We start from the raw sequence: 25,571 nt of genomic DNA, 5'->3' as shown, positions 1-25,571 counted from the left end.
TTTAAAAACTTTAATTTTAAATTCAATTTATTTTGATTAATCCTAAAATTTTTAAGTTTAAATTAAAATGTTGATTTTCAAAATTTATAGTAAAATCAATGTTATAGTTACATTACTGACTTTTATATCAAAATAGGTGCAAATTTATAAACAATTAATAAAAGCAGGGACATCGATGCAAGTGTACAAAGATGTTTTTTTGACTAACTTAACATCATCAAGTGCTGATAATAAAATAGGGAGTTCGTTTCAAAAAATGGAGGAACTTATATGTAATTTTTTTTTAAAAAAAGATAAAAACGAGGTTGCACCCTTAAACAGGGAAAACCATGCGAGAGACCCTTAGGCCATGTTTAGAAGCGTAATATTTTTTATAGTTTTAAAAAAATACTATGATAATTAATGATACTATAGTATTGGAAACCAAAAGGTGTTTGGTTGGTTAAACAAAACATAATTTTGAATACCATGGTTTACCCAAAGCCACGGTGTTTTTTTGGAGTTTTGGAAACTCCACTCGGGACCTCAGTTTTCATTTATTGTCTTTTATACATACCTTGGTTTTCCAATAGAACCAAACAAATCTTAATTTGAAACAATATGATGGTTTTAATATAGTAAAGTAATATGTAGTATACAATTGTAAAATATGGTATTTTAAAAATTACATTACCAAATAGGCTCTTACTTTTTAGTCTTCTTCCTATTGGCACTTACAAACTAGCATCTTAAAAACCTTCCCTGTAACAATATTACATCCTTATGTGATTTTTACTCATTTTCTCATATTTGAAAAAAACAATTTTAACCTTACTTGATGTGATTTAGGCTATGTTCCAAACTTCTAGAATTAGTTGTTAGCTAGCTTAATTGCTGGATGGGGTATTCTAAGGCCCTATTTAGAACCTCTAGATCTAATAGTTAGCTAGCTAATAAATTATTAGCTGGGTTGAGTCAACTAATGAACTACTCCCTCTAGTTTTCTATTAGTTGTCATTTGGGACAGAGACACGGTCTCCAAAATATAACTTTTATTTATGTTTTTTGTTAAAGTATAAATAAACTCTTAATACATTTATACTTTTATAAAAGTACTTATTAAGACAAATTCGTGCATATAAACATTAGGTTTCAAAACTAAATGATAAAATAGTTATTTGTATTCAAAATTTTATAAATATGACTCAAACCTTGTCCAAAACGACAACTAATAATACACCGGGGAAGTAATTGTTAGTTGTGAGGTAGTTAACAATTAGTTGTGGTATTAGTCAAAGTGTTTGAACCTAACAACTAATTCTTAGTAGCTAAATATTAGTTCTAGAGGTTCCAAACAGAGTCTAAAGCTAATGTTGTTCTTATAAGCTAAATATCCTTACTACACATATCTCTTTCCTATAATCTAATAGGCAGAAAGGGTCATGAGCAATTTGGTCATCAACCATATATTAGATGGTTTAGGACAACTAACAACTAATGGCTATTTGGCAATCATCTAGTTCATTAAGGTGACTGGTTCATTAGAGTATTCGATCAATTTGGCGTCAATTCATTTCAACGCAATATCAGTCTCGTACGTTACCCTCAGCGTTATTTATCACGACAGCAACTTCAGTCCACAGCAATGCGTCAAGTTCAGAGCACATGACTGATGGAATCATACCGGTTTCGACATGCCTGCCACAGGACAGTGGACGGTCCATGGTGGCAACCAACAGGGACGGTTCCCATGTGTGCATAAACAGTTATGGTTTTAGATTTCTAACGATATTTGTTAGTATTATGGAATTAACTCGGAAATCGATTTATAATGTGTTCAAACCTTCTCCCTTTATTTTTACAAAGGGTTACGGTCGATTGAATCTCACAATCAATTCTATTTATCATTTTTACCTTACGTATTAGTAATAGTCTTAGTTTAGCCTCCTTTTACATTAAATCTTCACCTCTCTTTAACTATACGTCGACTAAAGACGTCTTGGGTGACCTACCGATGTCAAGACACACCATAGAATCTCTCCTCCTCGACGAGGTCTCACCCGTGATGCGAAGTCTAGGTCTGCTACGAAGAAGACGAATATCTACGCCATCGTAGACCGTCCAAGCCCTAATTGTGGACCATCCGGACAAACGCAGAGAAGGAACCGCTCCTGCACCCAGATTGTGGATCGTCTGGTCCTGTGTTGTGGACCGTCTGCACCTCCACAGAGAGCACTACAAGCGGTTCATCTCCGGTGTTTGGCGCCTAGATAGCTGTCGACAAATACAATATCCAAAAACTAAAACTAATACGTATCTAATATGAAAAAAAGAAAGGAAATGGTTTTCAACGTCTAGTGACCTGCAAAATAGATGTCCACCGTACATCTTAGAATACGGGCCATATGTGCTCAGCTCAATGCTCCAAAATTGTGCTAAATCGAACCGAACTAAACTGTATTATTGCAGACCTAGCTCCACCACCACCACCAATGGGCACGCGGGCCCTTCCTGTCCACGTCATCCAATGACAACGGCGATGGCAGCAGCCTCGCTGCCCTGCCACCGGCTGCCCCCACCGGCGGGAGTGGCGGCCTTTGCGCCGTCGAGCACGGAGCCCCGGCACGTGGGGCAGGAGTCGTGCGACAGGAGCCAGGTGTCGACGCAGCGGACATGGAAGCCGTGGGCGCAGCGCGGCAGCACGCGCACCTTCTCGCCGTCCGCGAACTCGCCGAGGCAGATGGCGCAGACGTCGGCGACGGTGACGGCCGCGGCGCCGTACACCTCGACGGGCATGCTCCGGAGCACGCGCTTCTCGAGCCCGCCGGCGCCGCCGCCCTCCGCTGCCGGCGCGCGGCGCGCCCAGCGGATGAGGCAGCGCGCGAGCGAGTTGATGCCCAGCGCGAAGAGGAGCGCGAACAGCAGCGCGGCGAGGACGATGACCATGTTGGTGTCGCCGCCCCGGGGGCTGCTGCTCAGCGCGTGCTCCGCCTCGGCGGCGCTCCCCGGCGCCGGCGACCCCGGCGGGCTCGTGTACCAGCTCATCGCCCTGGCGTGCACGCCCATGGTCACCGGCACCGGCACCGCACGACGAGACACCCCAACAACACTGTTGTGCCTCCTCTTCCTCGTAAGCAGTGACCCTGGTGCAGTTACGCGCCGGCGGCCAGCACAGTTGACGCTCGATGGCGAAAAGGGAGGGGACGCTGCAGCTGCGGCCACTGCGAGTCTGCGACCAGAGCGCTTTAGGAAGTTCGATGCTTGTGATTAGTGTGGTGCGGCCTTTTTGATGGTGATGGACGACTCGCCGGGGAGCTCTGAGACGCAGCGCTGCTCCTCGGCGGCGGTTGGAGCGGAGGGTCGGTTCCGGGTCACTTTACGCTGGGCCCTGGCCTTCCAAAAGTTCGCGCCTCGCTTGAGAAATATCTGTGTGCGTGTCGCACGCTTGTTTGTTTCGCATGCACTTGATGCTTGTTCGGCTTTGTCTTGTCCGTGCTGGGCGTGCAATGCAAATCAGGCGGCCACGCGCGTGCGATTATGCAAACAAAACCAGCGCGTGCTTTTCGTTTGCTTTTGATGGGGCTGGCGGCCCAGCCGCGCTCCACGCCGTCGGCCTCAGCTCAGCTGTCCTGATGAGGCGGAGCCACAACAGCCTACATAGCAAATGGATTCCATGTCCTGCAAGCGAACATTTGGGGTGCGTGTGGATGACCATGGAATCAGGATCGGATGGTCTCATCCAGTTTCTGAGCTGATCGAGGTGCCTCCTCGAGCTCTTTTGGAAGTCACCACTCCTTTGGAAGTTGGATAGGACAGCAACATGTGGTTCAAAAAGACGATGATGGCAAGCGGCGTGGCTTTCTGTAAAACTACAAATATTCCTGAATTACTTGTCTGCAATTTTCACGCCATACTCTAAACATTTTTTTTTCTCTTCGACACTCGATTCCTTTTGACCCTTTGATCAAGATCATGATCCAGCACTGCTAATAGGTTGAAACCCATCCCAACCCAGCAAATGAGTAGTCTTCTTCACCCCACCCATCTCAATAATTTAACTAAATAAACAATCCCAACCCGTCATAACTGGTGGGTTAAACCCATTACCTAAACCCATGGAAGATTCATGTTTACTAGAGTGGATTCACTATTGTGTTTGGACTTTAATTTTTTTTACAAAACTATTTGATTTTTTTTTTAAACGAGTAAGAATGATAATAGCTAATTTGTGTGTAACGGTGCAGCTTGGTCCATATGTGAGTCTCACCTTAAAATTAAAATATTATGTTCGCACCTTAAATTTTTCATAATATTAATTATTTTTTGATAATAGTAAGAATGATAATCTGCTAATTTATGTGTAACAACGTATCTAGATTCATATGTGGGTCCCATCTTAGAAGTCAGACTTTTAAATTAAAATATCGCGTTCACACCTTAAATGTAAAAAATAATAATTATTTTTAAATGAGTAATAGTTATAATCTACTAATTTGTGTGTGACAGTGTAGCTAGATCCAAATGGATAAGAATGATAACTTGTCGTGTAGCTAGATCCATATGTGGATCTCATCTTACAAATCAGACCTTAAAATTTAAAGTATCACGTTCACACCTCCAATCCTCTTCTTATCCAATTTGGAATAAGAGAGAAGTCGACCAGCGGTGGCTTCTTCGACAAGGAGTCAAAAGGCAGGAGTAACACCAACGTTTTACTTCGGGTGAGGCCACGTGTACTCGTGAGACCCGAGTCTGCCTGTCTATCTCATATCCGTGGGGCCTAGAGCTGTCTAGCTATCACATATTTTATGGTGGTGGATGGCGTGAGTGCGGTGATGGTCCTAGACGCTACTATTCTAGCTACGTCAGCCCCTGACTTCTGTAGCCTAGGCATCGTTTGGAATAAAGAATTTTTTCTATTTTTTGTGTTTTTTCTATAAAAATAAACTGATTTATGTGAGATTTCTGTATAATTCCTTTTAAATTTCTGCGTCTCTAAGGAGCCCTCGATGTTAAAGTGGAATGTTTTTTCCCTCTAAGACGAGCGTCTCTATGATTCCAAAGAAAAGAGATCGACATTTGTTTTTCTCTATTTTAGATTATAAGCGGCTCTAATCTTTTTAGGTACACAATAAACATTATCTATCTAGAAAAGTTCCGGCGATTTACAATTCACAAGAGTTCCTCTCATCTGTTTCCTCGGTACTTCTATGATCCAGACGTAGCCTGATTGATTTGGTTTGGGAGTGCGGTGGGTCAAGGTGTTAGCAACTCGCTAGAGGCTTCTAGAAGCAGTAGGATGAAGAGCAGGTAGAGAGGAGGAAGACGAGAGATGAGGGCACACAGCACATATGCTTTCTCTTATTGTCCCCCGTTCGCCGATACAGCCATCCGAACATATACCTCATTTTCAGGCTCAAGCCCACGCACGCAATGGCTCATACACGATTACAGAGTCCATTATGGCCCAGATAGGATCACGTTCGCACGACGCTATCGGATTTCGTTCTCCTGGTGCTTTGTTTCATTGTCCATCGTCTTGCTCTTCTCTGTGTCGTCGTTGTGGAGCTAACACAAGGGCTCAAGGCAAATCAATAGTTTTCGGGATCCTCTATGTTCTAAATTTTACGCTATAACTTTTAACGATCAGATTAGAATAGATCTATATTTTTATTTATTTTTAAACTAAAATTATTGATGGTAATAAAATAATATAAAAAACATTTAGATCGTCATCTATTAACCGCTCTAATTCATGGTGGTGGAGCAGGCGACCGGTTGGGAGTTGGATGTCAGGGAGACGTGCATCCACGATTGTGCAGCACCACCAGTCCAGCACGATATCACTCACCCCTGTCGCGTCCTTTGCCAGGTTGCGTTCACTGCCGCGAGGCGCCAGCGCTAGGTGATCGGCTCATCGGAGAGTTTCTGATCTAAAGGCTTTTCCATCCCAGCCAATCGCCACCGTCAGTTCGTCAACTTTTGCCCCGCGGCTCGCCGAGACCCGACACCGATAGTTCGAGAGTTTCTGCTTTCGGCTTTCCCACCGCATCATCGGCCCCCACGCTCATCCAGCCATCCACGCTCCTCATCTGACGGTCACTAGCAGCAAGCACCTCACAATCACAACCCGTCCCCGTCCTCCCGGCCCCTCTTTCTTCCAAGTTTCAAACCCACGCAACCACGGATACCAGTCCACCACCACGGCAAAGGTGGCAACGAGCAAGGCACCACCGGCAGGCACCAACCCAGCAGACTGAGCAGATCAGCAGAGCACGATCGTCCCCGCCCGAAGATTCTCCCCATCCCCTCCTCCCCACCCACCCACCCTCAGGCATGACGGCGACGTCCAAGGCTCCGCGGCGGCCCCGCATCCGCCCCCGCGGCCCGCCGCCGGCGCCGACGCCGATCCGCACGGCGCGCGGCGCGCGCACCGCGGCCGCCGACGAGCGCGTCCTCGCCGAGTTCCTCGAGGCCTCCCTCCGCGTGCCGGACCTCTCCCTGCCCCCACGGAAGCGCTTCAGCTTCCCACCGCCGCCGGCGCCGGAACCGGACGGGATCCCTTCTCACGCCCTCGTTTCGGGCGACGCGGACGCGGAGCAGCGGGCGATTGCCGCGGCAGCGGAGACCGGCGCGTTCCGCGTGACCAGCGCGGTCGACGCTCGCGAGGCGCGCGACGCCGTGGAGGCGGCGTCGGAGCTCGTGTTCGCGGCGCCGGAGGAGGTGAAGCGCGGCCTGGAGAGATGGTACCGAAGGAGAGATCGGGAGCCCCGGGAGGAGTTCGTCTGGTTCCGGCCGATGAGCGCCGACGAGGACAGAGCGATGGCCGCGGCCTTCCCAGGCTCCACGTACCGTGCGTTCAGGTATGTGGTGTCAATTTATACCTCCTTTGTGAGTGTGTTTTGTCTCTTTCCTTCGTTCCTTGTCATCCAGGCAGGTGCCCACATCCGTATGTCCGTACCGTATGTCAGTGTAGTGATAGCTTGTGCTAGCTCGGTGCAGGTAAATGCAATTATGCATAGAATTTCAGAAGCCAAATCTATTAAGAAAAAATATGGGTTCAGTTGTAAGCCAAAATAGATAATGAAATCAAAATACGGTTTGAGCCTATGATAGAACGCACTTGCATTGTTGGGTGTATACCAGTTACCACGTATTGTCAAACTCTATATAAGGTGTGAATGTGATGATATAAGGTGTGATGATATTGGAATCCATACCAATTGCAGATATAAATTCTCTCACCCATGTCCGTGTTCATGCGGGTAGGAAGTACCCGTGGGTTGTCAAGCCCAAGAAAAAAACTACATCATTATCATTACACAATTACCATTATTAGCGCAGGAGCAAGCATATGCTGAGTTAATAACATGACTATATGAACTAATACAAATATCACCAGGGGCGGAGACAGGGGGAGAGGGGCAGGCACGGGCCTAGCCCCCCAAGGTTGCTCAGTATATTATACTACTACTTTTTAGTTGTACTAATTATGAACAATATAGGTAAAATAGCACTCGAGTTAATGTAACTAAGTTTAGTTAAAATAACATACATCTTCCTATTGTGCTTTTCTTAAATTATATCTTCTTACTGTATAATTCTAGGTTAGATAAAATAAATATAATGCGAATCATTACTTTTGTGAACAATGTTCTATTTTATCTTCAATGTAAACAATTATTACTTGTCTGAAATAAAAAAGTAAAAATATTAAAGATGATTTATAGTTTTGAAGTTAATATTAAGTTTAATATTTTAAAACCGATATTGATGTTTGACATTGTTTTCCTAATTTTTTTTGTTTACACTTATAGGCTAACTCTCCCCCATATCTAAATTTTAGCTTCATCCCTGCATATCACACAATCATAAAGAGTCATATGCAGCAAAACAACTCAAATAGGCAAGGTAATACCATAGTTCGTATCATCACCATTATTATTGTTTTCTTAGCACCCATTCGGTATAGCTCTAGTTCTGAGATCTATGATGGATCTATAGTTTATAGACTCAGTTAAGTGGTTAGAATATTTTTATTTAATCTAAAATATAAGCAAAATGAGTCATTTAAATAGTCTAGGGTTTTCCTAGAGCTAATGGTGAACAGCTGTAGAAAATCCACAGATTTCTAGAGATCTGGCAAACAGGTTCTTAATCTCATGACTTTGCTATTTTGTTGTAGCAAATATTAAAAAAATAGCAGCAGTCCTTATTATTCATGTCAAGCCATAATACTCGAAGTCTTCACAAAGTAGCCATGTAATTTGCATCGTAGTAGTGTCATACGACTTCATCAGAAGCACACTAGTTCAGAATGATACCATCAAATGAAGATTAAGTAGTGGCTGTAGTAGATGATTGGCCAAGTGGCTTCAGAAACAAATATAGCTAGCTTGCCGCTCACATTCTGACGTGACTTTCACGACCGATATTGAAGACCTATTTGGAACGGGAATTTCAAAAGAATCACATAGAAATTTTATAGGGATCAGTTTCTGTTTGACAGGGAGGTCTGAATTATCATGATAGATATCAAGCGAGCAGTCAAACTTGTAAGCACTACAAAATAGCCAATTAGGTAGATGAAGATGTGTGTTTACTTGACAAAACCAAACCAATCCCCAAAGGCCTTCTTGTGAAAAGAAAAATTAAGGACCAACTATGCAAGGAGTGTGGTAGGCCCATGTGGATATATATATATACACACACATTCGAATTCAGCACAACGGCCCATGCAAACTCTGACTGTCGTCACAACCACACTAACATAAGCCCGTTCGATTTTGCCAGGGAGAAGGTGGACACCTTGGCGTCCAAAATGGAGGATATAGCAAAAGCTGTCATCAGGGTTCTACACGATAACGTCAAAAACCCTAAAGCCTCTGCCGAGCCCAGAGAAGCCGCCCCGTCAATCCTGCGCCTGGCACTGTACAGCAGTGACACGTCGAGTACGTGCTGGAACGAGCTTGACAGCACCACTGCTCCTAACTCGCACGCTTTGAGCGTCCACCTCTGCGGACAAGACCGGCGGATCTGTCTGCGGCGGAGTCTGGGGGGCTCGACCGTCTCCACTCTACCTGCGGGCTGCATGCTTGTCACAGTCGGCAAGCAGATTCAGGTAACAAGCTAGCCACCGTCGTTACTGTCTCATTTAAGAACTGACAAACATCTCGAATTATAGCACGTAAATAAATGGCTTAGCCTAGCTACTACTGTCGCGTGCTGTGAGATACGTCCAGCGCTTTCAGTTCGGGCAGTGTATGTGTATGCTCCACTGTCGGATGTTCTGTCCCAGGTCTGAAACTGAAACCATGACAGTGCGCTTGCTCTGAACCCAGGAATGGTCCAACGGGCAGTTCAAGGCCGCTGTTGGAGGAGAGGTAGTACTGTTCGAGACGACCGACGAACCAGGCCCCTTCGTCTCCGCGGAACTCATCGTGTACTGTTACTGTCCACACGACCTGCGTCTCTCTGAGGCTGGCCGGTACGCCAGCCGCCGCGTTGACCGTGCCACGATCGTTTCCTTTAGGGACCAGATACTGGTCGCTCTGGTTTTGCTGTCTTTGTTCTACCTCTTCCGGGGCTGATCCGGGTGGATCGATCCGTTTGGACTGGATTGTCGATTCCTTTTGCGACGTCCGAGATGGCTAGATTTTACAGCCTTGTCGGACCTGTGACGACTGCCTGCCCTTCTCTGTTGGCTGGCTACGGAGATGATGGGGGAAAACACCGCGTGGATTGCGGTGGCATGCAACAGGTGGTTCGAGTGTTTGTGGTGATTTGCATGGCTTTTCTTTTCTTGGAGGGATAGGTCATAGGTCCGGTACATACTGCTGTTAGTTTGTGATAGTTGAGGGGAAATGGGACATGCTATGTGGGGTTGGTTGATTTTTTTTTTCCCGATTGAGAGAGTTGACGACGCTGCGATTGAAGTGTTTACTGTGATAGTGGTTTCTCTTCTCTTTTTTTTGTAAGTACATTGCTGAATCATGTATGTAATAATTGTATGTGTGTTGGTCTTTGTTGGCTGTGTGGCAAGGATATACTAGGGAAATTGCTTCCTTGCAATGTGAAGCCCTGTAGTGTAATTATGGTTGCCTGAAAGAAAGGATTGTACTGTAACTATTTCTTAACGAAGAAATGAATTGCTTCCTTGCATTTCGTTGTCTTCGTGCTATTACTGCTATAATAGTTTGTCGATATTGTCGGTCCGGCAAGTGACAATGGCCGTACTGCTGACCAAGCGGTGCGAACAGCGCCGATGCTGTTATCACCGTGGACTCTTGGTGGTAGACTGACTGGTGGCTAGGCGGCCTCTCGCGTGGTCATTCATCTGCGCCGTGCGCCTGCCTGCCTTGTCACGTCCTTTTTTCATGCTGGTACAGTACAGCGTCCTTTGGGTTGGCACTCTTTCGGTGGCAACAAAAAACGGCACGTCCGATCCTGACTAATCACCCGGAGAGACGACGGTACTGGTGTCCGCTGTGACGGGATCGCGGCCGCCAGTCAGTGGCCCCCGTGACGTGAGTCCGTGACGGAACGGGGGTCCAAGTGAATTGAACGGCCACCAGCAAGTCTGCGACGCAACGCTCCGGCCTACAACTGCAGACAGACAGTAGGGGGTCTCTCGGCTCTCGCACTCACACACACAGGTGCACACTGCCACCAGCCACGACCACGACGCGAGAATGCAAAGGGTCAGGTCCTTGTCTCGCCAAATGCATCCGTGCACCGCCAGGGGCCCGCGCGGCCTGTGCGGATGGATCCTGCAGCGGAGTCGTCCAGGCCGTGGCGGCCCCTGTGGCTGTGGTTGTGCAGTGAAACCCCTGCGGACCGTGAGCCCTTCCTTCCCTCATCAATGCGGAGGGGGATCTGCCCTGCCCGGGCCAAGCAGCAAGCACAGGCGGAGGCGGTGGCTGATGCCGATCTCTCAACCCCCACCCCGTCCTTCCATCCTGTTTGTTGTGTGCCTTGCGTCTTGCTAATCATTGCAATCATTGGCGCCATCTCTGCTTCGTCAAGCCCTTTTTTTTGGGGGTTCTTGCTTTATGTTTTTCTTTTGCCCATTTTGTCATGTCCTTGATATCCTTGACTGTGTTTCCAACGCCGTGACGAAGCAAGCAATGCTGGGTCAATGTAAAAAATACTGGGCTTGTGCTACGCAAGTTACTACTGCCTCTGTCAATATCGCACAGTGGTGCGCAGTGAGCTCTGCCTCGTGTTGTCAGACCGCTGCCGATCGAGAGAGCAGGCGAGCAGCAGCACCATGCTCCAGTCAGTGGCGTTCACTGGCTACTATGTGGCGGCGAGTCCAAAAAGGCCCGCTCCCACTCTTTTACACATGCACTCGTTCGTTGAACTGCTAATTAACCGTTCATCACTCCTGCCGTTCCTGATGTGATGTCTCAAAGTTAAGGCGCTCACTCACTGAGGCCTCCGAAGAAACCCAAGTAATAAATGAGCGATAATGTGCAGCCGCAGAGCCTTCTTGCGTTGCGTTGCGTTGCGTCGCATCTACTCCTGCTGCTGCTGCTGCTGTAGGCTGCACAGCCTGCAGCTGTACAATACATGTGTACTATCTGCTCATCTCTGCAGCAGTGGAAGAGGTGTCAAGTGTTGTTTACTTTCGGCAGTTGGTCCATCTTGTTGATCGCAGTAAAATCCTCTTCCACTGCTGGTCCCAGCCGAAGCTTCTTCCGACAGTAACAACCTTGTTCCCCTGCACCAACAAAACAAACGTACCGTACGCATTGGCGTTGCGTGTGGGTTCAGGTGGTTCGGACAGGACGACCGACCACGACCGGTTTTGCGCTCAACACTGTTGGCGAGGGTATTCGTGGACGGAGGACAGGACCCCGCTCGGTTGGAGAACACGGCGAACTCCGTAATTTCTTTTTTCTTCCTACCTACTGAATTCGTTACCGCGACCAAACTTTGGTGGCTTGGACTCTTCGAACAGCAGCTAGCAGCTAGCCGCTAGCTCCCTCCGACTCCGTCGCACCAGGCCCTCCGCGCTCGCTACAGGGCTCGCCGGCGGTTCTCATAGTTCGATGACGTCGACCGGCGGTGGTTGTATCCAATCATGCTCTATTGTTTTTTTTGTTATGCCATGCATACATACACGGCGCCTCTCTTTTTTTCCCCTTTCTTTCTTCTTCTTCCTAATCGCGTGGGACCATATACGCTACGCTGCGCTGCGCTGCACGCTTGGGACAAATGGCGGTCCTGCTGCTACATACAGCATCTACAACCATTTACAGTGGGGTATCCCATGTTCGTCGTGTGGAAGGATCAGGAAGGAGACTTCATTGTTTGTTTCATTAACAGTAACAGACTATAAAACTTTCAGAACGCAGTAGTTTGCACTCTACCGCATCGGACAGAGACGCCTACAAGTATTTCTCGGACACACAACACAAGCGCTTCTCGTCGTCGCTGGGAACGGGAACCTGCGACGCTCTCACAGGCCCGTCTCGCACGGCTCTCTCTCTCTCTCTCTCTCGTAGTATGTACATGTAGAGCAGCAGCAGTAGAAATGCCTGACGGCCGGCTCGAAGCAGCAGCACCATTGCCAAGTGTTTTTTTTTAAAAAAAACTTGCTAGCCTTTTTTTGTCTTCAGCTGGTGTCACGCTTGTCCCCTAGCTAGTTCTGCAGCCTACAGCTGCGAGGCTCAAGGAGAGATCCCTAGGTGTAACAAGTACCCAAAACACCACGCAAGCTGCGCACCCAAAAAAAAAACCACCCGGCCTTATCAAGAGGAGGAACAAGACTACAAGAGTCAAGAGGTAAAAAGCACAGGGAGTTTACTACTGTACTACTCCATCAGTAGTTCCGTGCTGCACATTGACTGGTCCTGGACAGTTTTTTTTTTTCTTTCAGAAACAGACGGAGAAAAGCGAGGGAAGAAGAACTTGATCTGTAAAATATGTTCTACTGAAAACTGAAATTTGTGCAGTGACTGAGGAAGCCAAGTTTCCCTATCGCTACTTCAAGAAGTAGACAGACAGTACTGTTCTCTATCACATCTCTTTACTGAAACGCAAGTGCCTGTGGTGCTATCGGAGGCAAGTTCAAAAAAAAAAAAAAATCCTTCATGTCTTGAGGAGTTGGTCTCATCAAGCGTCTAAACTAAATACAGTAGCTAAGACAGTGGAGTGGATGGACATACCACTGTGCGATTGACCCATAAACATCTGGACTCGAATATACTAGTAATATACCAACACGATATACCTACCGTTTATTGCCTCAGTATTACACTGCTGTATATGCAGTGCCTCTCCGACAATGCAGAATTGCAGAGTACAAGTAGGAAGGCGCTGGGTATTCAAGAAACAAGAGAGGCAGACGGCAGAGACATATCGGCCTCGGATGCTCGGCCGACTTCAATTCTTCAACCAGACCGATCAAAATGGTATGCAGTTCCTTACCCCAGTTTTTTCTTTTCTTTTAACAGGCAGCAGTGTCGATTTCCAGATTAATACCACACGCCCACAGCATATATATATCACTTACGGTTACAGTGTACTGTACCTGGTAGGTACAGTGCGCAGGTGTCGTGTTAGGCCCGCCCAACCAAGCGCCACTGTATCATCGAGGTAAAAAAGAAGAAGAAGAAGAACAACATCATGGTTGGCGTCACAGGATTTAGCAAATATATCTGCGTACCTAATTTAGGATCATTGACAGGAACGTAATTACGATTTACAACCACCACTCTTGCTCTTGGGGTCGTTTAATTCACCATGCAAAAGAGTGCGTTGCGTTCTGCATGAGCTCTGCAGCTACACTACACCTTGACGTCAGAGAGCGTGACCCAGATGTGCTCGAACACCTCGACGATGAGGTCGTGGTACTCGGCGGCGTTGAGGGACAGGTAGCACGCGAGGAGGTCCTCGAGGTCGGCGGCGGCGCGGATGCCGTTCTCCGCGATCATCTCCTCCATGGACTCCCGGAAGTCCCGCCTCGGGTCCCGCGACGACTTCACCACCGCGAAGCTCTTGGCCAGAGGAGGCGGCGGGGAGCGCGCGGCCGTCGTGGTCGTGGGTGACTTGCACTTCTTGGACGACGGCGACGCTAAGCGCGGGGTGTTCGCGCGCGTCTTGAGGCGGCGCGCCGACGACACGGACCGCCGCCGTGGCTTCAGCGTGCTCTGCTCGGGGACAGCTGGCGAGGTGCGTCGGGCCGCGTGTGTGAGGACGTCGATGTGCTTGTCCTCGAGCTGGCACACGTCGGGCTCCCTCTTCGTCGCCGGCTTGGTCGCGATCGGCGGGAGAGACTTTGCGGGCCTCTTCTTGGTCCGCAGGTCGAAGATGATATCCGTGGCGGAAGTGATCACCTTGCCGTCGAGCCTGTGGTGAGCGCGGACGGCGACCGTCGGTTTCTTCACGCACTCGTCGTCGCCGTCGCTACTGTAACCGGCAAAAATGTCGCGGCGGCACGGCGGGGTGTCGGGCGCCTCGACCACCACGAGCTCTTGCCGGCAGCGGCAGGCGGCTGAGGCCGGCGAGGACGCGACGCCGCTGCTGCTGCTGCTGCTGGCCGAGGGCGGCGGCGCCAGCTTGACGGACCGCCTCCGGTGGCGCCGCCTGGACCGGCGCGGCGGCGACAGCTGCAGCGGCGGGAAGTGCGTGTCGGAGGCCCTGGGGTGCAGCGGCGAGCCCAGGCCGCCGAGGTCCCCTGCCCGAGGCGTGTAGTAGTGAGACGCCCTGTGCGGGAGCCAGGCCGCGGCCCTCGGCGTGCTCGGGGGCGGCCGCGACGCGGCCACGCGGGGGCTGGTCGCCGCCGCGCCGCCGCCCCGTGCGTGCATGTCCCGGAGCTTGAAGAACCACGCGTTCGGCATCATGTCTGACAGCCGGAACTTGTGCCGCCCCATGGCTCCCTGCGCCGGGGTGAAGCACACACACAAGCTGCAACGGCGACAAAGCTCTGCCCGCGCGTGCGCTGCTGTGCTTCTCTTTGGTAGCTTGCTCTGTTACGAAGATCAGAGGCGCGGCTCGGCGAGGATGAGGACGAGGCGAGGCAGAGCATTCAGGAGCGCAGGAAATGGCGCGCACTGCACTGCACTAGAGTGGGGGGAGCGGGAGGAGTCGAGGAGAGGAGGGGACGCGAGGCGCCTTTTGTCCTCGCCCTCGCGCCACGCCTCTCTCCCGTTCCTCTATGCGGCGTGGACCCCCACACCGGATACGGACGACGCGGGAAAGCCACCGGCACGTTTGCTTGGGCGTTTGTACTAACTAGTGCGTTACGCGCGCGCCTGCGCGCGTAATTTTTTTTATACCAACAACGCAGTAGCAGTAGTACTACAAATTTAGATTACAATAAGTAGCAAGTTACATTGAACTAGCATAATTTAGTGTCCAGTAATAGTGTATCTGCAGAGTTTACATAGGCAAGTATAGTTGTACAAAGGTTCCAACAGGGGAGTCATATGTACATAAAAGTCTACTAACCAGAAGTGACATAGTTTTCCTTGGATACACACATAGTTGTAGAAAGGCTTCAACATCAGGTTAATATATACATAAAAGTTTTGTGACCAAAAGTGATGGAGCCTTTTTATGTGTGCAAGGTGCAAATGAGTCTGTTGATCAAAAGTGGCCTAGCTTTTCTTGCATAGACACCGTTTTAGGAAGGTTTAAACACCAGACTAATATGTACATAAAAGTCTCAGGGCCAAAAGTGATAGAACCTCATACCTGTATATAAATGAGAGTAGTATGTTAGTATAGACAACACTAAAGATTTTAATGCAATATCAGGATTATATAAGAAAGAACATTATTTGAAATGATAGAAACAGTAACATACTATATGTCTATTTTCTCTTTCCCTTTGATCACGGCAAGCAGGTACTAAGTCAGTTAAAGTGTTTGTCGAATAAGGTATATGAGTATGCTAATAATCTAACACATTGTTATAATTTTATAACACAAGAACTAAAGAAGTGTCGTTTTTGCAGCGTCCACCATACTTTTAGCTGGCTAAAAAGTATGGCAGACTTTGTACATGAAGTAGTGATAATCACCATATTTTAAAAAGCGACTAAAATATTTGCTTGGAACACCAGTGTAGACTGAAGCTAGTGTTTGGAACTGGTATGTTTGGAACTGGTATGTTTGGAACTGCATCAGTCTCTATAAACCATTTTTTTTTCAAACTAGGTGGTTCCAAACAAATCCCAAATTCTGTTGTTTGATTAGTTGAGCAGATGTGCAGAATGTTTATTAAGACTAGGATTGCGTGACAGTACAGCTAGTGTATTTTGGAGCATTGATCATGACCAACTATCCAATGCAGCATTTTATACAGGAAAAGTGAACTGCTACAGATTGAAGAGCATGAACTGATCATCAGGCAACAATTTGAATCACAAGCGGAGCCAAAAAACTTCATGAACAGACCAGCACAATGTATCAGCATATCAAAGCAACAAAGGATCAGAAACAAACCATCAAAGATTCTATTTTGATCCATGCGTGAGCAAGCAAAAAATTAAGGCCCAAAACAAACCATCCAACATTCTATGACCATTGATCCGGAAGCATAGTTGAACTACAGACTAAATAGACAAGAGGGAGGCTTTTGTTCGAAAGGGGCAGTACAGATTATTGTTCATGGCAAACCTATGGTCAATCATCAGAGGTTGTAATCTGAAGACAGACATTATGCATTGTCAGGTGCTCCAAGTTTTAGTTTGTCCATGTATGAAATTGAGTATATACTTATACAATCTGAGAGCCTGACTTGGAAGATGAAATGGGTACATGAGCCATACGGCCATACGAAAGAGACCAGCTTTCAGCTTTGAACTATGTAAATATGTTTGATTTCGTTCTTTTGAACTTTGTAATTTTGACACTTATCTGTCAGTGAGCTTCCAAGAGGGTTTGAATGGTAGCCTGAGCCCCATAGGTCAGAAGCGTAGGAAGCACTGACGAGAGATGGTATAAGCCCAGAGCAGGAACAAAGGAAAGGCTGGGTTATTGACTACTAAATCCCTAGTGGTGTTACTCCAGTTTGGTGAAATGCAGATTTCCAATAACTTTCCATAGAATTGATACTTTTTTTAGAATGGTAAGCTGACTCATCAGGAATTTGCGAGCACAGAAACTAAGGAAATGGGTCGAAAAGCTAAAACCATGTAAATTCTAAGTATTGGAAAAAAAGTTTGAAGAACATAGACACTTAATTAATTGGCTAAGTAAATGGTGCCATACCTTGATGTATTTCATGATGGACTAACTGTTGTCATTCTTTGAACATGTAGAATCTGGCATACGTTGGCTAACCTGGGTGTGCTTCATCCTGCATGTAGTGTATTATATTAATATGGAATAAAAGTTGTAGTTGTAAGCTTAAAAGGCATGCTTTGTTTTTATTGTATAACCAATGTGTTTCCATACATACTTTTTAGGTGGTGATGATAATTCATTCTTGGTCAGCTGATCTGTATATTCGTCAACATTCTGTGACTAAAAGAAAAGGTGTAAGTTATATGAGATAATAACATATTTAGGATAACTTTAACAATAATTTGTAAGCTACATTCAATCATTGTATTCTATATATTTCAATATAGAAGGAGTGAAAAGCTACATACTGATCTGTATAACCTTTGTTCAAAATCCCAATCAGAACTTGAGGTATTGAATGTACTATGTCAGTATTTGTAGCATAGGTATATTAATGTTCAGCCTCTGGTCGTTAGATAAGAGGATACAGGAGACAGTATGTGCATGTAACTGTAATTTGCAGGAGTATTCAGATTTTTAAGTTTCAATGAATACTTATTCAGAGCAATCACATTGTTTGCATTTCTCAAATTGTAAATAAGCAGAGGATAAAGAAAAGATAGTGATTCACACAACATTGGGTGCAGAATAGAGATTTAATACAATGGATAAAATCGGATCGTATAAAAGATGATCTATGTTTAAATTACAAACAACTGAAGTGTAAGAATAAATAAACTTAGCTCATGATCTAATGTATGATAATCAAGAACATGCATGGTAACCTCTGATTGTTGTAGGTTTTCATAAGATATATGACAAGGCAACATCTTTACATCAGACAGTATGTGCATGTAATTCTCATTTGCAGTAGCATTCAGATTTTTAAGTTTCAGTGAATACTTCTGCAGAGTAATCACATTGTTTGCATTTCTCAAACTGTAAATAAGCAGAGGATAAAGAAAATCTCTTATCATTGGATCTTAGAATATTGATTTTCCATAGCACTAGCAGCATTAATAATTTGAAATATATGATTACTGAGTATATGGCAGGGCAAAGCTATGTATATAGGCAAACCATTCACAACATGGATGAACCATGACAAGGCAATGGTTTCATCAAGAAGTTAAATGTCCTAAGCAACTAATCATTGTTTATAGCAGTCTTACAACATAAGTTAATATTATAATTGCATGGAAATTACCTCTGAATTCTTGGATGCGTCGCAATACTGTAAGCGTCGGACCTATCAAATATGTTTTAATATGTTACGTATTTTCGAGATGGTTTACAGAAAATTGAATACATTATTATGCAAGAAGTTTTATACCGTGTTTTCCTGTCTAGCTGAAGTGGATAGTTTAGCAAATGATGTTGCTGGAGAATCCTGCGTGGCCGTAGATTCAAATATATCATCTTGTGTAAGTAGCTGTTCTTGAGGGTAGTTGAGCACTGTAGGTGGTACTGAGGTTTGTCTTCCATGATTTGTTAGCACATATAGGATAGAAAAGACTCTGTTTGTCACTGAGAATGCCGACATATTAAGGGTGACTACAAAGGTAAATTTCAAAGATACAATGGCGGCTAGATCTGGTGGGAAACCCTGAGAAGTCATAGTTGCTGTAATAAGAGTATCACATGGTTTCCCTACTATTCGCTTGGCTATGGTATCGAAACAGAAGAACTCAGCCTCACTTGTTCCATCAGTGACAACGAAGCTGAGTTTATAGCTGCCAAGTGAATGTGTTAGCATTACGTAAACAAATCATAGGAGATAAAATGTGTATGTTTACGCTTACCTAAACTTTACGTCTGTACAGCCACATGATGTGCAGCGGTATCCACTGGAGGTTTGAGGCGAAGATTTTCTGCATTTGGTGCAAGCTGGAAACCACCATTTGTTATCTTGTATGAGTCGTGATATAGTGGCGGTGCATTTAAACCCTTGTGGCTGCATCATATAAGACAAGAATAGTATTATAAATATAATAATTTAATTTTTTATGAATTAAAAAAGTGGAACAGGAAAGGATTGACAATAATTACAGGGAACATATCTGGATCCATTTCAAGTAGTTCTTGGATAGTTTTGTCTTCGATATTTGGTTTTTGAGAAACTTCACATTTTTCTTCTGCTATTGTGGGTCTAATCAGTTGGAGGTCGCTGCTTTGTAACCTTCAGGTAATATGATGTTATGCATCAGATAAATGTTCGTAAACTTTCATCCCCTCTATCCTTTTTTCATTTTATTAGTTCATTATGGAGTATATGTGAATTTGTGAGTAAAAGTGGCTATAAAAAATATTGTAGTATTATAACCTTTCTATAAAAAAATCAATGGTGGTAAAATATTATATTGGAACAATTAACTGCAGGCATAAATTACTTATTTGAAATACGTGTATGGAGTGAAAAAAACGAAAGTATGGAGTGTTCTAAACTTCTGAATTTTCTAATTACTCTGTCTTACTTGATGTAGTATTCCTGTGCCTCAGGAATGTTTGGATTGAAGTACCACGTAGTTGCTGTGGTGCTGCTTAGATATGATTGGCCTATGTAACAAATAACACATTTGTTAGATTTTTTGTATATATAAACAATGTAGACATTGTTTTCAACTATTTTAAAACATACCCTTGAATTGCTTAGCTAAGCATCCAACAAACATTATGACAATAGGTTTATTATTGCTTTCATTGCAGACATTGTCAATAGAGAAACCTGATGCTTGATCTCCCCAAAGCATAATTTTTAGAGAAGCATCACTGAATAGGGAAAAAAAAGAATAACATAGTCAATTATAATCACACTATATATTGTAAGGCTTATAATGGAAAAGGTATTGTAGGATTTGATACATTATTTGTGGTGCAAGATAATAGCAACAGTACATAGCTAAAAAATATGTCGGTACCTTATATCTTTGATGAAGATATCCCTGACGATGCTTGAATTGTTGTAACCAGCTACATGTGGAGCGCCAATTTGTGTCAGCATTCCAATGACATCTGTGTTGTTGGTTTAGTAAGTTTTTTTTAAATGGATAACATACTTCACCTAGCAGCAGTGGCATAATAATGCTATAGTAAAATATTTCTTACCGATCAAGTAGTTTCTGTTGTCGACGTTTTCTTCTACCTTTTCAAAAGAAGTGAGGTTGTATATATATATTGGAAAGATATGAGGTGGATCATTAACCACTTTGGCTTGAGTGTAAAGAGTAAACTGTATCATCAGGTTGTTGTGAACAGGTCTGAAATAGCCTCGGGAAGGCATAACGCGAAAGTGCCTAATTTCATATACTTTATCAATCTGGATGAGTGAGCCCTTTTGAATGGCTAAGGCTGCTGGAATTTCAGCGTGGATGGCTGTTCCCTGCCATTAAAAAAATGGAGTTTGAAGACCATGAAAAACATGTTTGCTAGATTGAATTGAAGAAGTGCATCAACTATGAAATAAGAAAAGGTGAGGAAAAAACTATATATGGACATTTTGGTAAATAAATTTGTGTAACAAGGTGCTCATATTTTTTTTTACAAAATTGCATTATGAACTGTAAGTTACATGCAAAGATGTATCAAATGGCACGCAAAGAACCTCTCCATGTGCATTTCAGATGGTTGGGACAGATTTTGTTAAAAGTTTGATAACCATAATGTATATTTTGGGGAGAGGCATCACCTTAAAAAAATATAATTACCTAAAAAGGAAATAGCAAACAGTAACTGCCAATTCATTTAACAGATTTGCAGCCTAGTTGTTCTTAATTACATAATCTTAATAAGAGTGTAAATGTATGTAAAAGCGCGTGGAAAACAGGATTGGTACCATGTGTAATATAATATGTATTTACAAAGTGGGTATAGTATGTTGTATGCTGTAAAGTGTATACATTTGAAATACCTAATAGAGTCAACTGTATGGAATGAAAAGAATAAAAAAAAAGAGAGAGAAGGTATATGGATGTTTTAATGTTTTTTTCCAAACAATTTGAGTACTAATAATTTTGAAGAAAACATTTTTTTCTTTTGTAATTATTTCATGATGTACAACGCACAATAATTAGAGCAGTACCTGCTCATCAGCTAAAATCAAATTGATATGGCGTAGAGGACCGTCATTTGTTGCACCACGGAACTCCCATTTTCTGATGACACGGACTCTTATCACAACATTTATCTTCTGAGGATTTAGCTCTGTGATAGGTGTGAACAGCATTGCTAATTGTTGTACCTGCAAATAATGAGACGGGATCGTTTAGTAACTTGTTACTAACATGGAACAATGGTTACAAATCTTTAATATGCAGGATTTATGAAGAAATTGCCTATATGTAGCGTGGAAAACATACCTATTCAAGATATATTAATTTATCTGTACATGTTTAGATGTACACAATTTTTTTTTCTATATGGATATATAATAAGGAAATGCACGAAGATACATGAAGTTAAGAAATACGACTTGTTATCCATCAATGCCTTGTATAGTAATACGTGTGAAGACCTCTTTGTACACTATGTTTCGAGTCTTAGTACTGCAATTGCCTGAATCATCTTCGATAAGGATAAAAAGACCATTTTGTGATGTAACTCTTGATATTGCAACATATAATTGCCCATGTGTGAAAACTGGTTTCTTCAGATATACCCCAACTTTTGAAAGTGTTTGTCCTTGGCTCTTATTAATTGTCATTGCATAGCATACCTTTATAGGGTATTGGCGTCTTTGTAGAACAAATGGCCATCTTGTATTCTTTAATGTCAATGATATACGAGGTATTATCACAATTTTTGATTTATGAGTACCTGTCATTATCTGACCTTCAATAACTTTGTCACCCAAAGATGTTATAATTAATCTTGTACCGTTGCATAGACCTTCTGATTGGTTCAGATTTCTGAGAAGCATAATTGGTGTACCCTTTTTTAGGACTATTCGATGTTGTGGAAAGCTATTTCCATTCAATGTATTCAAAAATTCAACAGGATATAAAAGGTCATAAGATTCATGAGTATTGGGAGCTTTGATGACTTTGTCACAGCTTAAATACTCTTTTGTCTCTTCAGGGATAAGAGACACAATGTATTCATTTATGGAATCAACTATATCATTAGTAGGAGTTAATATGGCACGATCTTTCAAATACTCAAGCTGCATATAACTTTTATTTAGATCATCATAAATTTTATCAACTATGCAAGTGATTTTGTCACCTTGTGGCAACAAGAGTAGTGCATGGGGTATTTCTATCCATGTTGGTTCATCCTCGCCTTCTTGTGTTGTAGCATTTATTTTGCCTTCTCCGACATCAAGCATCCATTTACTGAATTGGGATAGTTTTTCTTGTTCTTCATGTGTCAAGGTTGTTCCTGAAAGCCTCATATTCCGAGTAAGATGTAGGATGCGTACATGAGACCAAAGGGGAGAGTTTATTATTGCTGCATTAACGATTTCTGAACGGCTCCCGCCTTCAATTACAGGTAATGTTTGTCTGAGGTCTCCTCCCAGAACAATAACTTTTCCGCCAAAAGGTAAATCTCTTGCTGCTGGTGATGAAGTAGCCAAGATATCACGAAATGATCTGTCTAATGCTTCAAAGGCAAATCTATGTGTCATCAATGCTTCATCCCATATTACTAAAGATGCAGCTTGCACCAATTGGCAAAGCATCGTGCCACATTTAATATCACAAACTGTTGTTTCATCTAGTTCACATGGAATTTTGAAGCGAGAGTGTGCTGTTCGTCCTCCTGGTAGAAGTAATGAAGCCACACCAGAGGAAGCCACAGATAAAACAACTTGTTTGCGACTGCGTAAAAATGTTATGATAGAGTTCCATAAATATGTTTTACCTGTGCCACCGTATCCTGATACAAAAAAAAACCTGGTTTGTTTGATAAAACAGTTTCTGTAATAGCTGTGAAAGCATATAATTGTTCACTGTTTAATCCTGAAACTAAGATTTCAGATTCAGTCTGCATAGTGTCAATGTCATATGATAGTTCATCATCGATAAAACGATTTGAATTCACCTGATTATATGAATCAGATCTATTTGGTAAATTGAAATCTTGTATACGACTTCCTCTTCGACTGAATAAAGTTGTGAGCTCTTCTATCAATTGATTTTTAAGCGCCTCATCACTCATCTGGTAGGATGGATGGTTAAGCAGTTGTCTTGCGTTATACTGGATATCATCAGCAAGTAATTTCCAGACTTTTTCAAAGAACGAGAATTCATCGCCTACTTCACAGAAAAGGAGCATTGTGACAAAAAGATGGCGAAGCTGACTGGATGTTGCCCAGGATGCGGCCTCATCAAAGGCATTGTACCACTCCTGATCATCCTCAAGTAGTCCATGAGTTTTACATGCCTCTTTGAAAGTCGGGTGTAAAACATTATTGTATGTTCGTAAAGATTCATAGTTTTGAGCTCCTTTGACAACCATTAAAAGCATTCTAAGATAATATCTTTCACCCGCCGATGGATGTACAAAATGAATGCGACCTATGCTACCGTGTCTATGTCTTTGTTCCCATGATCTCTTTTTTTCGTCCCATCTCCATTCAGACGGAAAATCAGTGTAAGTTAGGGATCGCGCACTCTCATGTACTTGGTTAGCGACAAACCACTCAGTTAGCATTGTTCGACGTAGGTATTCCTGTGATAAAATATGTGACATGTTGCTGTTGGCATGATATGTGATGTAATTCTCATTAGGCAAATGTACCGGCAGTCTGGTAACAGGAGGGAAGTGTCTATGAATTTCAAAGCCGAAAATCCTCCAACATGAATCATATGGACAAATAAATCTAGCATCTAGATATTCCTTGACCTCATTCCTTGTGTTTGTTTCTTCGTCGACAGGAGTGTCTTGGCCATCTAAAACTCGTTGTAGGTATAATTTGCTGCAATCAGGACCTTTGGTAACATACTTGAAAAGATATTTTATGAATATACTTTTGTTACACCACTCTACATTGATGTGCGCCTGATATTTCTTGAGTAATGTCATGTTGTAAGGAACGATCCACCTGTTGTCTAATTTGGTGTTTGATTTGATGACAAATCTAGCATTGCTTACTCTTCTATAAACTGCAAATCCATTTGTGTCAACAACAGTTTCAGTTTGAAACAGTTTAGGATAGTGTTTGGAACAGTGGTTTCTTTTCATACAGGGTGAGTTATGATTATAGGATCCACATGGTCCATGAACCATATGCTCAGCAAGCAATGCGTATCCTAATGGATCATTGGCAGGATCTGGTATTTCAGCAGTGATAAAAGAGTTTATAAATTCAGCTGTTGGTTGCGTAGTGTCAGTTGAAACCCAAAAAATAATGTGTGCATGAGGCAATCCACGTTTCTGAAATTCTACCGTGTGTAGAACTGCATGTTTTGACAATAAGGTTATTAAGAAATGTAGAAATATTTGGTCAAGAAGAATCTAATACTACAAGCAAAATGTATCACAAGGGACTAATTGTTGGATGTATTTTTTTAGCAGTGATGAAAGAGCATATAAATTTAGTCGTTTGTCTTATAGTGTTAGTTGATACCTAGAAGATTACGTGTGTGTAAGGCAAGACATGTTTATGAAAATACACATTGTGCAGAAACACGTGTACTGACAATAAAACTAATAAGAAGAGTAAAAATAAAACTAATAGGAGGAGTAAAATTGTTTGGTAAAGGATAACTAATCACTGTAAATGTGCGTTATGAAGCCATCTGTTTGTTATTATGGAAACCATGAATGCTTTTTATAGCTTACATGCATGTTTTCTCCTTTTATGGTCTTGTTTTTTTTCTGGACAAATCTATTTTTAAAAGTTAAGTTAGAAGTTTTATGCCTTATTACAAGCTGTTGATTGTAGTATTAAGTAAAACAAAGTATGAACAATACAGTATCAATAAGCATTTAAACTATTATGGAATTTTCTCTCTCTCTCTCTTTTTTTTAAGAATAAACAAAATTTGTTGCAAGGTTATTTTGAAAAGGGATACATAGTTGTAATCAATATTTGTGTTGAACACATTTCCTTACTATTAAAGCAGTAAGGAAAACTGCTCCTACGATTATAGAGTTGCATGTAGCAAACCACCCCACACTAAAAAAATGTCGCAACAACGCAATCAACAGTAAATAAGCTGTTGTGTTTGTGTTTTCATAAACAAAAGTAATGCACATCATTCATAGTTTTGACAAGCAAAAGTAATTTATATTTAATATTATCTAAATTGGTAGCAGAATTTACACCTATGCGCTATTTTTACGTAATACAATAAACATAAAAAAATATGTGAAGGTATACTACAAATACGGTAGAACCATAAATAAAAACA

General features: G+C 43.3%; 4 protein-coding genes across 5 annotated transcripts; 1 reads left to right on the top strand and 3 right to left on the bottom strand.

Moving 5' to 3' along the window:
- Positions 1–2,415: 2,415 nt before the first annotated feature.
- On the bottom strand, positions 2,416–3,238 carry LOC100285343 (RING-H2 finger protein ATL5A). The gene has a single exon (NM_001158235.2). It carries the CDS (start codon positions 3,043–3,045, stop codon positions 2,500–2,502), a length of 546 nt encoding a protein of 181 aa, NP_001151707.2. The 5' UTR covers positions 3,046–3,238; the 3' UTR covers positions 2,416–2,499.
- A 2,635-nt stretch (positions 3,239–5,873) lies between these two features.
- LOC103636550 (2-oxoglutarate (2OG) and Fe(II)-dependent oxygenase superfamily protein) lies at positions 5,874–10,143 on the top strand. Of its 2 annotated transcripts, none has more exons than XM_023300840.2 (3): positions 5,874–6,842; positions 8,773–9,100; positions 9,301–10,143. In XM_023300840.2, exons 1-3 carry the CDS (start codon positions 6,316–6,318, stop codon positions 9,364–9,366), a joined length of 921 nt encoding a protein of 306 aa, XP_023156608.1. In that variant the 5' UTR covers positions 5,874–6,315; the 3' UTR covers positions 9,367–10,143. The 2 variants fall into 2 exon arrangements, with proteins under 2 accessions (XP_023156608.1, XP_008657115.1); XM_008658893.3 differs by having other exon boundaries at positions 5,897–6,842; positions 9,321–10,143.
- Positions 10,144–13,456: 3,313 nt separating this feature from the next.
- LOC103636549 (Transcription repressor OFP1) lies at positions 13,457–15,567 on the bottom strand. The gene has a single exon (XM_008658892.4). It carries the CDS (start codon positions 14,856–14,858, stop codon positions 13,773–13,775), a length of 1,086 nt encoding a protein of 361 aa, XP_008657114.1. The 5' UTR covers positions 14,859–15,567; the 3' UTR covers positions 13,457–13,772.
- Positions 15,568–21,688: 6,121 nt separating this feature from the next.
- On the bottom strand, positions 21,689–23,205 carry LOC111589975 (ATP-dependent DNA helicase PIF1-like). The gene is made up of 2 exons (XM_023300902.1): positions 23,077–23,205; positions 21,689–22,375 (listed from the first exon to the last, which is right to left on the bottom strand). Exons 1-2 carry the CDS (start codon positions 23,203–23,205, stop codon positions 21,689–21,691), a joined length of 816 nt encoding a protein of 271 aa, XP_023156670.1.
- Between the last annotated feature and the right edge of the window lie 2,366 nt (positions 23,206–25,571).

This window comes from Zea mays, chromosome 8, assembly GCF_902167145.1.
Source record: "Zea mays cultivar B73 chromosome 8, Zm-B73-REFERENCE-NAM-5.0, whole genome shotgun sequence".
Classification (NCBI taxonomy): Eukaryota; Viridiplantae; Streptophyta; class Magnoliopsida; order Poales; family Poaceae; genus Zea; species Zea mays.
This window is presented reverse-complemented; position numbering and strand designations above follow the sequence as displayed.

Excerpts from the sequence above, each read along its gene's own strand:
- LOC100285343 (NM_001158235.2), bottom strand. The coding sequence starts at position 3,045 with ATGGGCGTGCACGCCAGGGCGATGAGCTGGTACACGAGCCCGCCGGGG.
- LOC103636549 (XM_008658892.4), bottom strand. The coding sequence starts at position 14,858 with ATGGGGCGGCACAAGTTCCGGCTGTCAGACATGATGCCGAACGCGTGG.
- LOC111589975 (XM_023300902.1), bottom strand. The coding sequence starts at position 23,205 with ATGCAGACTGAATCTGAAATCTTAGTTTCAGGATTAAACAGTGAACAA. Across the intron at positions 22,376-23,076 it reads ATCAGGATACGGTGGCACAG|CTTGAGTATTTGAAAGATCG; the intron begins GTAAAACATATT and ends AGTTATATGCAG.
- LOC103636550 (XM_008658893.3), top strand. The coding sequence starts at position 6,316 with ATGACGGCGACGTCCAAGGCTCCGCGGCGGCCCCGCATCCGCCCCCGC. Across the intron at positions 6,843-8,772 it reads TCCACGTACCGTGCGTTCAG|GGAGAAGGTGGACACCTTGG; the intron begins GTATGTGGTGTC and ends CGATTTTGCCAG. Across the intron at positions 9,101-9,320 it reads CAGTCGGCAAGCAGATTCAG|GAATGGTCCAACGGGCAGTT; the intron begins GTAACAAGCTAG and ends CTCTGAACCCAG.